This window comes from Hemiscyllium ocellatum, chromosome 18 (assembly GCF_020745735.1).
Source record: "Hemiscyllium ocellatum isolate sHemOce1 chromosome 18, sHemOce1.pat.X.cur, whole genome shotgun sequence".
Taxonomy (NCBI): Eukaryota; Metazoa; Chordata; class Chondrichthyes; order Orectolobiformes; family Hemiscylliidae; genus Hemiscyllium; species Hemiscyllium ocellatum.
The window spans coordinates 52,118,774-52,136,666 of NC_083418.1; the positions used below are offsets into that span (position 1 = coordinate 52,118,774).

The 17,893-nt window shown below is 41.1% G+C and overlaps 1 protein-coding gene across 2 annotated transcripts in view; it reads right to left on the reverse strand.

The window, feature by feature from the left end:
- The window catches only part of LOC132824231 (polypeptide N-acetylgalactosaminyltransferase 18-like), a 250,852-nt gene that overhangs the window by 68,425 nt on the left and 164,534 nt on the right, over positions 1 to 17,893 (reverse strand). For both annotated transcript variants that reach the window (XR_009645649.1, XM_060838546.1), the window contains exons 7-9: positions 11,632 to 11,817; positions 8,090 to 8,227; positions 6,058 to 6,153 (exon numbers count right to left, since the gene is read on the reverse strand). Coding sequence is in view for 1 of the 2 variants with exons in the window: in XM_060838546.1 (XP_060694529.1) it covers positions 6,058 to 6,153; positions 8,090 to 8,227; positions 11,632 to 11,817 (420 nt within the window). In the remaining variant the exon portion in view is untranslated. The remainder of the gene's footprint in view (positions 1 to 6,057; positions 6,154 to 8,089; positions 8,228 to 11,631; positions 11,818 to 17,893) is intronic.

Consider the following 17,893-nt stretch of genomic DNA (forward strand, 5'->3'; position numbering starts at 1 on the left):
GTTGAAAGTTATATCCTCAGAAGTATAGCTTGTTAATATTCAAGAACAGTGATCATAAATGATTGAAATACAATTTGCATTTTTCATAAATTTGCATTAATTGAATTGAGTAGTGAGTGCACACTGCATTTTAATTACACCAAGCTCTGCCTGAGATTTCTTATCAAAGCTAATAGACTTTTAATGTTCTTCAATCAATATCAGCAATTTTAACCTGTGCAGAGCAGAACTAATTGGATATCTATCTCAAACAAATACCACTGATACAAGGGACTGAATGACTGTCTCTGATGTACCTTTTGTTTTATAGCGCAGTATTTCTCAGATGGCACATGAACTGAGTAAACTCTCTGACTCATACACACAAGGGAAGACTGTGTTCCTTGGAAACCTGGGTTGCAGAATTGGGATAGAGTGTGGTGGCAATGCATTCAACCAGTTCGACTCATTCCATGTGATCCTGAGAAATGGCTGAAGACACTAGATTCTGCATTGGCATAGATCCTTACAATATTCTGATAATGATACTGAGGACTTGTGCTCCAGAACTGGCTGTTCACCTATCCTAGATGTTTTAGTACAGCTACAAAAAAAGCTGTACAGGTATGTACTGTACACAAAAACAGGTCAAATCCAACCCGACCAATTACTGCTCTATCAAACCATACTTGATGATCAGTAAACTGATGAAAGGGATCATCAGCATGTCTATCAAGCACTTGTGTAACAATAACAGCTCACAGATTCTCAGTTTGACCCAAGAATCAGTGGACGAGTAAGTGTTGGACCACAATTGATCTACAGACAGAGAAATTGAGCCTGACAGAAAATTGACCCAATTTAATTAAAGAGCAACTAGCATTGTCAGCTACAGAGAATAGTGGAAACCAAAGTCAAAGAGATTATAAACGTTCAAGGCGAAACTGTTACAACTAGCCAGAGTGTTGTGTATTGGGGAAGTATCGGTCAGACTTTCTGGCAACTTGACTGCCTGAGTAAGTACATTTTACACCCCTTGGCAAGGCAACAGTGAAGGGTGTTGATACGACCCCACTGGATGGTTTGAATCCAGCACATGACCCCATTGGCCAAAAGGGACAGAACATTCTGCAAGTCTCGGCTTGGGGGGGAATGAAACCACACAACTAGAAGCCACCCACTCAAAGAAGACTCACAGAAGACCCAAGAAGATTCAAGAAAATCCAAGAGAAGATCTGCCATGACCTGGCGCAACTAGCCTATGTGGAAGAGAGCCAGCACAACATCACAGAGGAAGAACATTCCAATGGCCTAGCTCAACACATGAATCATTGTGGGTAAAATCCTTTCTCAGATGAATAGAGCGAGATAGAGAGTAAATATTGTGAGAATTTATGAAGTTTATAAATATTGTGAGAATTTGTGTGGTTCAACTCAATTTTGTTAACAAAATATTCCTTATTAAAACACCATGTGTTAATTTGTGAAATTCTCACATGGTGTTTTTAATGAGGAATGTTTTGCTAATAAAATTGAGTTGAACCGCAAATGGAATATCTGTGTTCTTTTAACCATCTCATCAACAAGAGCACTTAGATAAAATGTTTTTAAAACATAAACTGGTCAAAGTGTCCAAAACACGGACAGCAGGTTCCACCAGTGCCACTCAGCTCCTCACCTCATTGCAACTTTGGCTCAAACATGAACAAAAAAGGTGAATTCCAGAGGTGAGGAGAGAGTGACAGCCCTTGAGATCTAGACTGCATTTGATTGAAAATGGCAACAACTAGCAAAACCACAGTCAGTGGGAATCAGAGGAAAACTCTCCACTGATCAGGCTCTGACCAAGCAAAAAGAAGGTGGTTAGTCAGTCAGCACTAGGTCATCAGAGTAGAAGCTTCGTATGGTGGTATCCTTTAGCTGCCTTCTCAATGACCTTCTCTCCATTTTGAGGTCAGAAATGGGAATGTTTGTTGATGATTTCACAACATTAGCACCACATACTGAAGCAGTACAAGGCCAAACATAGTAAGACCTGGATATAAGTGGTAAGTAATATTCATGCCCCACAAGTGTTAAGCAATGACCATTTTTAACAAGAAAGAATCCAATTATCACTCCTTGTCATTCCACAGTATTATCATCACTGAATCCCACAATATTAACATCCTGGGTGTTACTATTCACCAGAAACCCAACTGGACCAACCATAAAAATACGATGGCAAATCAGTGACTAGACATTCTTTTGAGATTAACTCCTCAAAATCTGTTCACTATATAAAAGACATGAATCAGGAGGGTGATGGAATTATCCCCTCTAGCCTAGATGAGTGCAGCTCCAACAACACTGAAAAAGCTTGACACCATTCAGGATAAAGCAGACAATGACTGACACCGCATTGGTAAGGATTTACTTCATCCCAACAGCAATGTGTATCATTTACAAGATGCACTACAAAATCCACCAAGGCTCCTCAGTCACCATCTTCCAAATCCACAATCATCACCATCTAGAAGACCAAGGAATAGCACAACTTGCAATTTCCTCTCCATGCTGCTTAGCATCCTGACATGGAAATGTATCACCTTTTCTTCACTCTACTGGATCAAAATCATGCAACTCCCTCATTAAAAGCATTGTACCTACATCAAAGAGACTGCATCAGTTCAGGAAGGCAGCTCACCTTCAAAAAAAGACAACTAGGGGTGGACAATATTTGCTGGCCAAATTGGCAATGCCTCCAATCCCTGAATGAATAGTCAAACATCCTGTTAGAAAATAGCACAGAGAGTGGATGAGGAGGGTAGGATATAAATGGGTGAGGGGATTAAATGGCAGCAGGGTGAAAGAGGGGTCAGGATGTCAGGTGGTTGGGTTCACATGTCCTATTGCTGTGTCATAGCCTTCATGAATTTCTCTGAAAAATTCCTTCCTTACAACATATACCCAAGACTCTTTCTTTGAACTATAATAATTTAGTGTGACATATTTAGAGAGAATTTCAAGCACTGGGTTTTGATTCTTGTTAACGACGGGATAATATCAGGTATGCAGGAGAGAAGCAATGTCAGCTCTTCCTGTTCCATCTTATCTGTAATGTCTTGCCATCACCATGGTAGCCAGCAATCGAACTAAGGTTGGTGTTTGCTGTTCTAAATAAATAGCTAAGCGAATACGGCCTGTGGGATTATTTATCATAGTTCTGTTTAAACAGTGCTGGGTGGACTTAAGCATTATAAACCTGCAAAGTCTGTCAATGATACAAAGAGTTCATATTTTCTAACACTTCAAAGATGTTTTAACTGTTCAGATGTTACACTCAATGAAAACTTGTTTCACATTTAATCTCACAGTTACAGCTGAATTGTACTTTACTTTGGGGGCAATAGATGAGAAAGTGATAGATGAGGTTTAAGGCCATTGAGCCTTCTCAATGTGAATTCAATGATGCTGTTCGTTGTACAAAAAGGTACTGACAAATGAACATGCTGGGGCAGATTGATGGAAATTCTTAACTAAACAATGAAATGTCAATGTATTTGTCACATTACTGTATCCCTTTCTCTTACTTAATCGTTCAATTTGCTATTTGACCTCCCTTGCATCCCAGACCTTCTTTCTCATTCTTTTCTCACCTCTCTCTTATTCTTGCTTCAATCTATACCAGTTTAAAACCTATTACATCTCTTATTTCTTCCTGTTCTGCTAAGAGGTCATTTGTAAGAGAGGAGGTTGTGCAGCATTAATGTCACAGGCCTAGTAAATGCAGAGGCCTGGGTAATGTTCAGGGGGCTTCTATTTAAATCCTACCAGGGCAGATGGGAAAATTTAAACTCGATAATTAAGGTAAAGCCCTGAAAAAAAACTGGCTATCATACAACCACTATCTCTGCTATTAACATATTGGAGTTACTGTTGACCAGAAACTCACTTGGACTCACCATATGAATGCATTGGCTACAACAGCAGGTCAGAGGCTAGGAATCCTGCAACAAGTAAATCATCTCCTGCCTCCCCAAAGTCTGTCTACCACTTACAATGCACAAGTCAAGAGTGTGATGGAATACTCTCCCACTGGCCTGGATGAATACAGTGCCAACAACACTCAAGAAGCTTGATACCATCCAGCCTGCTTGATTGGCACCACATCCACAAAACATCCAATCCTTCCACCACCAACACTCAGCAGCAGTGTGGATCATCTATAAGATGTACTGCAGAAATTCACCAAAGATCCTTAGATAGCATTTTTCAAACCCAAATGGAAGGACAAGGGCAACACGATTATTTTTTACACTACCACACATGTAATCATTCCCCAAGCCATGCTCCATCCTGACTCTGAAATATATTGTTGTTCCTTCACTGTCACTAGGACAAAATCCAGGAATTCCCTTCCTAAGGGCATGATGGATCTACCCCAGGACGTAGACTACAACGGTTCAAGAAGGCAGCTGACTACCACATTCTCAAGGGCAACTAGGGATGGGTGATAAATGCTGACCCAGTCAGTGAGTGATTAAAATAAATTCATCAATTGTTGTAAAAGTCCATCTGCCTGACTAATGCACGAAAGAGAGGGAAGTCTGTTCTGACTTACTTGTGAATCCAGATGAACAGATACAGCATTGACTTTTAACTCTGGGTAATTAGGAATGGCCCAATGCGTGGCACCCACAGACCATGAACAAATTAAAATAAAATCTGAGACACGAACTGTTGCTTTCACCACAGGGAGGTAAAACTAAAACTAGATACTGCTGGTAAACGCAGTCATGTATGTTCCATGACCTGCAGCATGTGGAACCTCTTTACATGCTGTAAAAAAACCTCCTGAGTTTATAACTTTGTGAGCTGATGAATATTTCCAGCATTTTCTGCTTAGAGTTAATCACCCAGCTGTTTGGTAATAAGTGGCTGAAGTAGAGAAATCCATCTGTAAACTTCTCCCATCTAGCCCATCAAATCTGCTCTGCCATTCAGTGAGATTGTAGCTGATCCGATAATTCTTAACTCCACTTTCCTGGCTTTTCCCCATAACCCTTGATTCCCTGACTGACTAAAAATCTATCTCAGTCTTGAATTAATGTAATGAACCAGCCTCAACAGCCCTCTGAGGTAAAGAATTCCACAGATTCACAACCTATTGAGAGCAGAAATTCCTCCTCATCTCGGTTGAGGAGGAACACAAATCAAACACATTGATTTTAACCATAACATGGCTCTTTTATACCAGTACAATTCACAAAGTTCCAGATTTATTGAAATCAGTTTGGCAACAACGGAAAAGAGTGTGAAATATGAAAACAAACGTCTTAATTCCCCACCTTGTAAAAAAACATAAAATGATACAGTAAGAGGATACTCAGTCTATTGTTCCTGTTGCAGCCAATCAGTTCCACGACCCAGACTTTCCCCATAGCCCTGCACATTTTACAAGTACTCATCTAAGTTTATTTTGAGGTCTACTATTAATTCCACTGCCCTTTCGGGTGGCACATTCAAGATCACATCAACTCACTGTGCAAAACAATCCTGTATCATCTTTCTCTCCAGTTTCATTTGCAATGTCCATTTGTTTGAGGGGGAATTGTTTGCTTTCATGGACCAGATTTATGTTCACCCTGTCAAATAATATTCAAACCTTTGCAGGTGTTGTGTGAAATATTAGCACTGCTCATATTTTATTATGAAAGATCTCTTTCTCCTTTTAATTCCTAATATACGCAGTGATAGTCACTACAAGATAGTTGGAAATCCTGCAGCCACTTTTGTGTTTGGCCTGTAAGATTACTTTCCCAAGGTGGCCTGAATCTGGTTTCCTTTTACCTCTTTCAGAAAGCCACCTATTGCATTCTCCAGTGGGACAACCACATATTATAATATATGAGAATTCACAGTGAGACAGGTCGCATGGACTAGAGGTCCATGGTTGTCCCAGGTTGTAGACATATGAATATTCTGCATGCTTGTTTATTCCAGTGTGCATATGTTCACTTGACGATCAGACACCCAGCCCTCTGACAGTGAACACTGATATTACGGGTTTGTTTCTCCATTGTTGATCTCACATACCTGTGACACCATTCCATGACAAACGTACATAATTGGAATATTGTCTGTATCTGGCCCTCGATCAAGGCACAAATCATTCTTCAAGGCATTTTTGAGCTGTGATATAGAGAAGAAAAAATGTCATATTAGGTGACATAGCTAGGATTTATCGCTCAACAAATTATTAGAGTGCAGAAGGAGGCCATTCATTCATTATGTCTGCACTGACTCTGAATGAACAATTCACTTAGTGCCATTGCTCTATGCTCCTCCCAAACCCTTCACATTCTCTCTTTACAGAGAACTGTCTCATTCCATTTTGAATGCATTGAGTGAACCTGCCACCACCACACTCAAGCAGAGCATTCCAGGCCTGAATCACTTGCTGTATGGAAAATACTTCTTCCTCACACGATTTTCACTTCTTTTACCAATTACTTTAAACTTGTGCCTTCTCATTCTCAATCCCTTCACAAGTGGGAAACATGTTCCCTAGCTAATCTGTCCCAATCTATCAAAGCAGATCTCCTCAGTCTGTTTTCAAGCAAAACAGTCCTAGCTTCTCCAAACTATCTTTATAAATGATCTCCTTCATTCCTTAGTCTTTTGATGATCCTTTTCTGTCTTCTTTCTAATTTCACAACCTTCTCAACCTGAAATTAATACTCCAGTTGAGGCCAAATATATGTTTCATACAGTCTTTTGCATTCCATGTTGCAACTAATAAAGACTGCATGATTTATTAACTGCTCTCACAACCTGTTCTGCACCTTGAATAACTTATATGCATATTGACCCAGCTCCCTTTGCTCCTGCACCCTTTTTAGAGTTGTGTCCTTTATTTTATCTTATCTCTTCATGTTCTTTCAACCAAAATTAATCACTTTGCATTTCCTGTACCCTTACTCTTGGAAGCAATGTAGGAAACACAGCTGATAATGTACACACAGCAAGATCCCAAAACAGCACAATGACAATGACTAGGTGAATTGTTGTTTTATGTGATGTTGCTTGTATGATAAATATTGACCTGGATCCTGGAATTAACTTTGGGGTTGAAAGTGAGGAATTATAAAGTAATTAATTTGTCAAGAGAAAATACTGGACAAATCAATGGGATTAAAAGTCAACAAGTCTGCAGGACCTGAGGGCCTGTGCTCTGGATGCAGAGATGGTGGATCACTTGTTTGACCTTCCAGCATTCCTTAGATTCTGTGACAGTCCCAGTGGATTGGAAGGTAACAAATATTTACTGTGCTATTTAACAAAGATGGGAGAGAGAGAAAACAGGGTATGACAGGTCTGTTAGCCTGAGAGAATATTTATTATTAGAGAATATGCTAGAATCTATTATTCATGAGAGTAAGAAAGAACTTGGAAAATCATGATACGGTTAGATTACTTACAGTGCGGAAACAGGCCCTTCAGGTCCACACTGACCCTCCGAAGACCAACCCTACACATAACACTACAAGCAATTTAGTTTGGCCAATTCACCTAACCTGCACATTTTTGGACTGTGGGAGGAAACCGGAGCAAATCCATGCAGATACAGGGAGAATGTGCAAACTCTACACAGACGGTTGCCTGAGGTGGGAATTGAACCCAGGTCCCTGGCGCTGTGAGGCAGTAGTGCTAACCACAGTGCCACCGTGCTGCCCTAATTATGATTAGTCAGAGTCAACAGAGTCAATATGAAAGGGAAATATTGTTTGACAAATAGATTCATAGGCTTGAACTTTCACTCTTGAATCTGGTGCCCAGAATTGTGAAATTTCTGGACATTCCAAACCTGACTCAGGAGAATTTTCTCTGAATGGCTGGAATTCTGCTCAGGGATCTGGAGTTGGACACTGGAAACAGTGTGGAGGGCTCAGGCGGCCTGTTTAAAATGGCTACCTCAATGCTCTGGGATTTTTGCCTCTGATGTATACCCTCTACCCCTCATTTCTCACCCACTGTACCTCCCCCCCCAACACAACACTCCCATGGCCTGTTCATACAACCTTACACCCTCCACCTTGCCCCATGAGTAATAGGAAGCTGTCCTTACCATACCATAGGCCACAGTATCCACATACATTCTCATCTCAGGGTACACATTGTGCAGATACCACTTAAAGCTTTTGCACTGTAATCTCTGCCTCAGAGCTTTTCTGTCTGAAATATCTCCAATATCAATCCCTGAATTCTGCAGACACAAGAAGAAAAAGAACAAAGCACATAAGTCTTAAATCCTCCCAGATAATTACAACTGGAAGAACTGCGTATATAATATTTTCCTTAATGAAAGCATTTAGATAGCATGACAAAACAATTAGCATTTATATACATCATAAAATTCTCTGAGACACCTCACAGGAGTGTTATCAAAAATTTGACATCAAGCAACAGGAAGAAGTTGGATAGCTGACCAAAGGATGTAGGTTTGCTCGCTGAACTGGAAGGGTCGTTTTCAGACGTTTCGTCACCATACTAGGTAACATCTCCAGATGAAGCTGTTACCCAGCGTGGTGACGAAACGTCTGAAAATGAACCTTCCAGCTCAGCGAACAAACCTACATCCAGAACCTCAACCTCAGCTACAAATCTTCTCAAAACTCGCTGACCAAAGGCTTATTGAAAGTGGTAGATTTTAGGGAGCGTTTTTAAAGGAGGAGAGAGAAGTAAGAAGTGGAAAAGTTTGGGGATGGAACTCCCAACTTCAGAGCCCAGGCATGTAAAAGCACAGCATCAGTGAAAATTAGAGATGCGAATTAGAGAAACACAGAACAGGGGACCAGAAATGAGTATAGAATAGGTGAGGGGTGAGACCATGGACAGAATTAAAGCAAGGATGAGAATTTTAAAACAAAGCATTGCTAATTGGAAGTGAATGTAGTCAGCAAGCAGTGGGGTGATGTGTGAACAGGATTTGGTGTGAGTCAGTTAATCAAATCATTTAAACTAACAGTTGAAGCAATATTCAGCTGATTTTGTAACCAATCATCAGGACTTAATATATGCCTAGTTGATGGATTCTTATAATTTGTTAAGATAGAATTATTTCATTCACTCAGTCGCTTAAAGGCATCTAAATTTCATTTTAATGAAAAGTTAAGTGAAGTTAAAACTCCTTTCCAAATATTTTTTGCAAAACCAAGTGCAGTGTTCTTACAATAATCTGCAGTTTCCTGTCTCTTTCCTCCATTAAGACCCATACCTTCAACCAAAGCTAGATCACCCTTTAAAACTCCCTTTGGCTCATTAATTATTTTTCTTCATCGTCTTTGTGAAGCTATGTGACACCACTCTCTACATTCAAGGCACTACATAAATGCAAGGTGTTATTGTAGAGGGCTTGCTTCATGAGATATGGAGATGGTCAGTCAGACATCTCTAACCTGAAAGCTTCACTGCTTTAAGTCATTAAAGGTCATTTCAAAACTTCACCAATGTTATAAAATTGGAGGAAAACATTGAAAAAAGTAATTTCTTTAACTGGAAAACAAGAAATTCATTGTACAGCATCTTTCATCACCAAAGTGCTCCACAGCCAATTACATCCTTTGGAAGTGTACTCACTCTTGTAATGTAGGACAGCCAATTTATGAACAGAAAGCTTCTACAAGAGCAGTTCAATAATGGCTAGATCAACTGTTTCAGGGATGTTGGCTCAGGGATAAATATTGACCCAAGATGCTGGAGAGAATTTCCATTGCTTTTCTTCCACATGAAATGTCTTACGGCCTCCTGAGAGGGGTGGAGGGCCTCAGTTTAATATCTGAAAAATTGCATTAGTGATACTGTCTTAGCACGGCTCTCGAATCATCAGCTAAGATTATGGGTTGGTTTTTGGAGGGCACCATGGTTCCACTATACAACCTCTCCCAACAAAAACCTCAGACTGGCCTATTCAGGCAAAGAATAACGTCCTCAATTCCATTTAAAAGCCGACTGACTCTTAATAGGCTGGAAGCAGGATTTCCATTCCTCAAGATGAGAAGACAATCAGAGGCTGGCAGCTCTCTAGTATTAGCAGTGCCACCAGGAGCAGTGGCCACTGCCGGTACCATAGTCAGAGCTTGAGGAGGTGAATTGTGCTCAATCTCATTGGCTGTGGTTGTGGTTCTTGCTGGGTACCATAATGGCAAGGTTGGAGGGGGTGGTAGGGTGTGGGTGTTCAGAGTTTGTGAGGAATGAGAACATTGGAGAGGGGTGGCTTGGAAGATCAACACTATGGCATGGGAGCGGTGGGGCATGGCAGCATTCTTTTTAGATTTAACCTATTTTCCTAATCAACTTGTTCAGAGATGTCATTACCTTTGGAGCAGATGGGACTTGAACCCAAACCTCCCAGTCCAGGGCTAGGGAAACTACATCTGGGCCAAAAGAAGGCCACTTAAAAGGGAAACCTGCCCAGATGATGATTTGGCATGGTGCTCCTGGCACAAGTGGCAGCAGAATAAAGTCTTTAAGTGGGTATGATTAGCCCATTTGAGGGCTTCAATTGACCAACAGCAGGTAGTCTTTCCAATGCTTCCGCACAGCTGGTAAAGTTGGGGTATGGTAAGGGCTGACACGAATGTCATGAAAAGGTTGGATTTTAAGTGACCCTTCTGCTTTCAAGCCCACTGACAGGGGAGCACAATGATGCATTCAAGTGACTGAATTAAAATTTGAACATTACGACTGAGAATCAGTGCACATCTACTGAGCCATGGCTACCCCGCAGTGATTTCAATCAAGACTTCGAACACTTCATCAACTTTAATTCTCTTCAAATTACTTGTGCATCTCCGATAATAACCCAGTGAATTACTGCTCAATACTTCTGCTGTTACCCATCAATTATTTCACTGATAAAGTGAAATTTTGATCAGGTAAAATTAAGAACATGCACACAGAAAGTTAGAAATGGCTTTACATTAGGTGAACATACACAGAAAAGGCCTTCTGAAGCTGTGTATGTCTCTTTCCCCAGGCTAGTGTAGCTCAATCATGCCTGGCCTGATGTTATTAAACAAACTCATGCATATCATTCAGGAGAAATTGGAGGCTTTTCAGACGCGAGCAGCATATTAACTGAAAGGCCAACTGGAATGCTCCAGGCCATGTAGGCATGACTTCTGAACTTGTCCATCCAGATTCTGCTACTCTCAGTGCATTTCTATGGACATGGACTGTCAGATACTCAGTGTAGGGATTGTAAGTGCTCTCAAACAGCCAAAGCCCTCACTCCCCAACTCTCACTGACACTTTGTAGAAGTGCAACAGAGATAGAACTCAGAGGAGCAACAGACATGAGGGCTTTAACACTAAATAATCAATAAGTTCGAGTCAAGAGGTTACGATGGGGGGCTTTAAATTTTACTAGTCTGATTTCTGGAATATTGTCAGACACCCCAGGATAGCTCCCATCTCCCCTGTGCAAAAGTCTAGAGGTTCATGCATGAAGGTTTCAGCTGCAGATGAGCTGAAGTAGGGTTGGAGCCGGGTGATGATGGCATCTTGGTGACAATATTTGGAAATGTGCATCTTCTTGCTCTAAAATGCAAGCAATCAGATCCATCAAAGGAAGTAAGTGGATTAGCAGATTGCTTCCTTCTGACCCACCTCAATTGGAATGCTCCAGGCCATGTAGACATGACTTCTGAACTCGTCCATCCAGACTTCTGCTACTCTCAGTGCATTTCTACGGACATGGACAGTCAGATCCTCAGTGTAGGGCTTGTGAGCTCTCTCAATATGAGCAAGTCTGGAACAAGGCAGAACCTCGACACTGCCCCCACACTGCCAGACCTGTGGAGAGACACACACACCAATCATAAACTCCTACAACAGAATTAAATACTACTCCAATGTACAATGCTGTAAAATATTAGGTTGCTGTCAGGAAGAGGATACCATAGGATGGCAGAGCTGAAGCAAGGTTGGAAAGATGCTCAAAGTTCAGGCATTTTGTTTCACAGGAAGGTTACCCCTGAACCAAGGCTTCACTCTTGTGTGGGGAATCAATAGATTACATTTCAATTATAAGGACAGTGGTATATTGGCAATACCACTGGATTAGTAATCCCCAAACCTTCGTTTAATTGTTTGAGGGCATGGATTTAAGTCTCATTTCATGGAAGCTGGTGGAATTTAAATTCAATTAATGGATAAATGTAAAATAAAAAGGAAGTCTCAGTAATAGTGAACAGGAAACTACCAAATCCTTGTAAAGACTTCTGGTTCCAATGCCCCCTATGAAAGGAAAAATGCTATCCTTACCAACTTTGAGCAACATAATGACTCCATGCCCATAACAATGAGGTGGAATCTTAGTTACCATGTGAATTGTTCCACTCTACCATTCAGTTCAAGGATATCAGCAATAAATAACTGAATAATCACATCAGTACTTCCGATGATCAATAAATGTTGACATGACCAGTGACATTCACATCCAAGAATGAATTAAAAAATCATGATTTGGAGATGCCGGTGTTGGACTGGGGTGTACCAGGTTAAAAATCACACAACATCAGGTTTAATTGGAAGCACACTAGCTTTTGGAGTGCTGCTCCTATCACCTGATGAAGGAACAACGCTCTGAAAACGAGTGTGCCTCCAATTAAACCTGTTAGACTGTAACCTGGAGTTGTGTGATTTTTAAAAAAATCATGGTTACAATAATAGTACCAGGAGCGCACTCACTGCTGCCAAGCCACATCAATGACTTGTTTTACATAAATTGGTTACATAATACAAGGAATGCATAGTCCATAAGGCTTAACACATTTCTGTTCCATGTATGCTTTCTCCTGTACTTCTTCATCTCTCCCATCAACATGTCCTTCTATTTCGCCCCCCCCCACTTCCTCCTGTGTTTATCTAGCTTCCCATGTAATGCATCTTAACAGCTTAGGTGCAAGTGAGCTCCATATTCTCACCACTCTCTAAGTAAAGAAGTTTCTTCTGAATTTCCAATTAGCTTTATGAGTGACTACATTGTATTGATAATCCTCGGTTCTGGTCTCACAGACAAATGAAAATATTTTCTCTATGTCTTCTTGAACAAACTCCTTCATTTATTAGGTCATCCTTCAGTCTTCTCTTTTCTAGAGTAAAGAGTTACAGTCTGTTTAATCTTTTAAGAATAAACTCAGGCGATTACTCAGTCTGCCTTCGAGATGATTCTGTATTTGGAATGAATACCCGAGGCTGCTGTTTCGGGGTCTGGCCAGCATCTCAAAACAAGCTTCCCTTCTTAGCGTTTGTAAACATGCAGTCCCTTACAAATTCATCAGAAGAAGCACAACTTCTGAACCTTGCTCATGATCTCCTGCCGTGGCTTTCAAATCTTACAGTAATTGTCTTTCTTCTGAACACAGATAGACTGAGTGAGCAAAACGGGGAGGAAAACCAAAAGGGACAGATGAGAACACAGAAAACTAGCCTCCCACTTGCATAAATGAATTGGAATTAGTGTTTGACATGCATGAGTTACTGACAACATCTCCATTCCCAAAGCACCTGAAACCTTAGTATTCATTGTGGTGATGGGTACGTCAGGGCTTCATCTCCTCACCTTCTCTGCCTTCCACAAAGACCATTCCCTTTGCCAATCCTTGGTTCGTGCATTCTCTTCACTAACCACCACCCCCCTCCCCCACCCCCGGACCCCAGGTACCTTCCCCCGCAACCGGAAAAAACTCAAAACCTGCCGGCACACGCCCCCCACCTCCATTCAGGGCTTCAAACACCTTCCAGGTGAGACAGAGGTTGCCTCTCCTCTAACCTAGTTTACTGTATTCAGTGCTCCTGACAGGGTCTTTTCTACATTGGTGAGACCAAAAGTAAATTAAGGAAATGTTTTGCCGAGCATCCCAGCCGGGCCCACAGGGCTGACCAGACCTCCCAGTCACCACCTATTTTAATTCCCCTTCCCACTCTCTTTCCAACATGACTATTCCTGGCCTCCTCCTTTGCCACAATGAATCAGACTGCAAATTGAAGGAACAACACCTCATTTTCTGTCTGGGCAGCTGACGGCCCAGAGGACTCAACATTGAATTCTCCAGTTTCAAATAACCCCCCTTCCCATTCCCCAACTCCCTTCCCAGCCCCTTCCCCTCCCTTCCATTCATCGACTTTCCTCCTAGCCACCAATCAGTTTCATTCCTCCCATTGACAACCAGCTTGTACCCTCCACTTGTATTCACCCAACCCCACCTCACCACCCTGCGCCACCACCCCCTTTATCTTCAGCGCTTCTTACACCCACCCTCAGTCCTGAAGAAGGGTTACAGCTGAAATGTTGACTTCTCCACTTCCTCTTGCTGCCTGGCTTGCTGTGTTCTTCCAGCCTCCTGCTTGTCTCCATCCAGGCTTTCAGCAGCAAGTCTCCTAGCTACAGTCAGTCGGAGGGGGAGGGTGGAGAGCTCAACCGTTGCAGAGATACTCAGCTACATTCCATTTGGACTTACACAGGAAGCAAGCTGCCTGACCAGCTCAGTCATTTCGAGAAATTTCTGGTTTGGGCACCAAAGGCTGGGCAAAAATGAATTGTCCATCATTGATTGCCCCAGAGAAGTTAGTGATGGTGAAGTGCCTTCTTAAACTGTTACAGTCATTTTAATATTCTCGTGTTGGTTTGATTTTTATAATAGAAAAGCTGCCAATTTGGCTTCACAAAATCTTTCACCTTGCTGTAATAATGTAAATTCTTTGTTGGGTTGAATAACACTAAGAAATAGAGCTGGGTTTGTACATGTCTGTATAACACACCCAAGAATGCCACATTTCTGTATATTCTCAGTGACAGAATTGTGGCAAGGAAATTCATGTACTTCTGCAAAGTTATTTGTTTTAATTGAATTGATCATCTTTTTTTTGAATCTAGAGCAATGGACAATAATCATGCCCTATCACGTTGCCTGGTAAGCGCACAAATGATTCTCAGTTACAAACACTGCTTCTGATGAATCAGATACATATAATCTGTATTATCTAGATGAACAAGTTCAGACACAAGGAAACATCATCACAGGTACTGCTTCAAGCCACACACCATCCTGACTTGGAACTATATTGCCATTCTTTCATTATCACTTGGCATAAATCCTGAACTCCCTTGCTAACAGCGTTGTGGGTGTACCTATACTTTACAGACTACAGTAATTCAAGAAGGAAGCTCACCATTGCCTTCTCGAGGGATCAGCAATAAAGGTTGGCCTAGCCACTGGCACCCATATCTTAAGAATAAAAAAAGTTAGCCTAAATATTTTAAATAATAGTTAACTTGCCAATTGCACATCATAACTAATACCAAGTAGCATTCTGATTTTGCGGCTTTTCTAATTTCCCAATTCCCCATCTCCAATGTTCTTGCAATGCTTAATCACTCTGTTCAGTGAGATTATTATGCCTAATAAGACAAGAAAGCTAAATCAAACCCTGCTCAATATCATCTTGAACTTTCAGAAATGATTCATCTATTGCTTTAAATATATGTTATCATGTGTTAATGTCACATCCAGCAGCCTCAGACGAATGCTCTACTCTGATTAGACAGGAACAGAAAGGCCACAAATAGGGTGCTATGGATTCATAGAATTTTATGGCAGAGAATGAAACTATCCAGCTCTTTGAAAGGAATATCCAAAAAAATCTCATAGCTCTGCTCTTTATCCACAGTTCTGCAAATTTTTACTCTTCAAGTCTTTATTCAATTCCCTCGTGATTGGATCAGTTTCCACTGCTAATGCAGGCAGCATACTTAGGAACAGAACAGGTCCCTGTCTGAATATTTAGGATCACTCTCAGGAGGTGAAATTTGACCCCCTTTCACCAATGTACACAGTTTTGTCTTCCTTTGCCCCACAGAGGATAGGAGAATACTTTTCCCATTCCCTTCTGTCACAAGCTTGATCTCTGTGGAAAACCACACCTCAGGCTTAATTGTGGCTGAGTACAACTTGCATTTATAAAGCATCTTTTACATAGTGCCTTTTCGCAGGAAGGGGAGCTATCAAACAACGTTTGACACCAAGCTATATAAGAAGCATTTAAAAGATGGAATGAGAGTTAGAGAGGTGGTAAGGTTTAGGGAAGGATTTCCAGAAAGCAGAGGCAGGGGAATTGAAGGTGCAGCCACCAATGGCAGAGTGATTTAGATCAGAGATGTTCAAGAGGTCAGAATTGGGGAAATGCAGAGACCTCGGAGAGGTATGGGACTTAATGAGATTAGACACATGGGAAATAGTCAGGCGATAGAAGGATTCAACTTTTAAATCAGCATGGCGTTCACCTGACCTAGCATACTCACTGAAGGCAGGAGTGAATAGTGAACAGGAGTTGATGCAAATTGAGATATGAGCAGTCAAATTTGCAATGATGTGAAGGTAATGGAGGGTGGTAGATGGAAGGTTAAACTGGAGATTGTTGGAATAGTCAAGTCTGAATATTCTAGAAGCAAGGATTAAGGGTTTTCTGCTTTTTAGCAATACGAACTGATATCAGTATTCTGCCAACATGTTTTTTTTATGACGAATGTGGCTAACGATGTGACATTGACCAGATAATCTGTTTTTGTTGTGCTGACTGGGCAATAGATATTGGCCAGAAGCAACATTCATTTTTAGCTGCGTGGTTGCTGCGAGGTATCGTACACATTGATTGGTATGGCAGTGACAGTCCGAGCATGTAATACTGCCTTAGGAATTGGCTGCTGTGCAAAGACCCCGAGGTCAGAGCAATAGAAAAAATAACTATAGGCAACTTTGGCCAGGGCACTGGGGATAACACCCCTGCTCTACTTTAATATAGTGTCCTGGGATCCAGCTGAAAAGACCAGTGTTTAATGTTTCATCTGAAAAAGAGCACCAATGGCAGTGCAGTGCTCCCGCAGTATTGCACTGAGTGTCACTTTGGATATGAACATATAAAGACATGATCAAAGAACAAAAATAGACCACTTGGCTTTCAAGCCTGCTCCACCATTCAATAAGATCATGGCTGATCTAATTTTGAACGTCAACTCTACATTCTCATATTCCCCCAATAAAATTTCATCCTCTTGGTTGTCAAGAATCTAGCCACCTCTGTTTTAAAAGTATTTAAAGATTCTACATCCATTGCCTTTTGTGGCAGGGAATTTCAAAGACTCACAACCCTCAGAAAGAAAATAATTTTCCATATCGCTGTCTTAAATGAGTGAGCCCTTATTTTTAAACCAGGACCTGCTAGTTCTACATCCCCACCACAAGAGGAAACACCATTTTCATATCCACTTGGTCAAGTCCACTCAGGTCTTGTATGCTTCAATTAATTGACCTCTGACTCTCCTAAGTTCCAGAAGATAAAGACCTATCCTGTCTAGCCTGTCTTGATAAGGCAAGCTGCTCATTCCAGGACTTGATAGGTTCAAGCCCTGAAGTGACATGAACAATTGACACTGGTTTAGAGGTAAGTGTGCTGCCAGCAGCCAAGCTGTGGAAGAATTACATTGCCTAGTTTTGGCTGAGTATGCCTTGATGCTTATTTAAGAAATATGGTTACAACTGGTTCTTGCAGGATACTGAAGGATCCAGAGAGGGTAAGTTACTCAGGCTGTTTAACTTTGTACTTACCATGTCTTTATATATTCATATCCAAAGTGACATGCAGTGCAATACTGAGGGAGCACTGCAATGCCATTGGTGTTCCTGTTCCTATTTCTTATGGTCTTATCTATGAGTTTTCTGTACAACTAGATTATCCTACCTCAGTGCTTGTGCAAGAGGACACCACAGGATGTTTAATATACTCTCATAATTTAATTTAAAAATTCATTAGACATATAAGCAATTTAAATCAGAGGGCACTTGAATTCAGTCATGTCTCTATTGTTTCA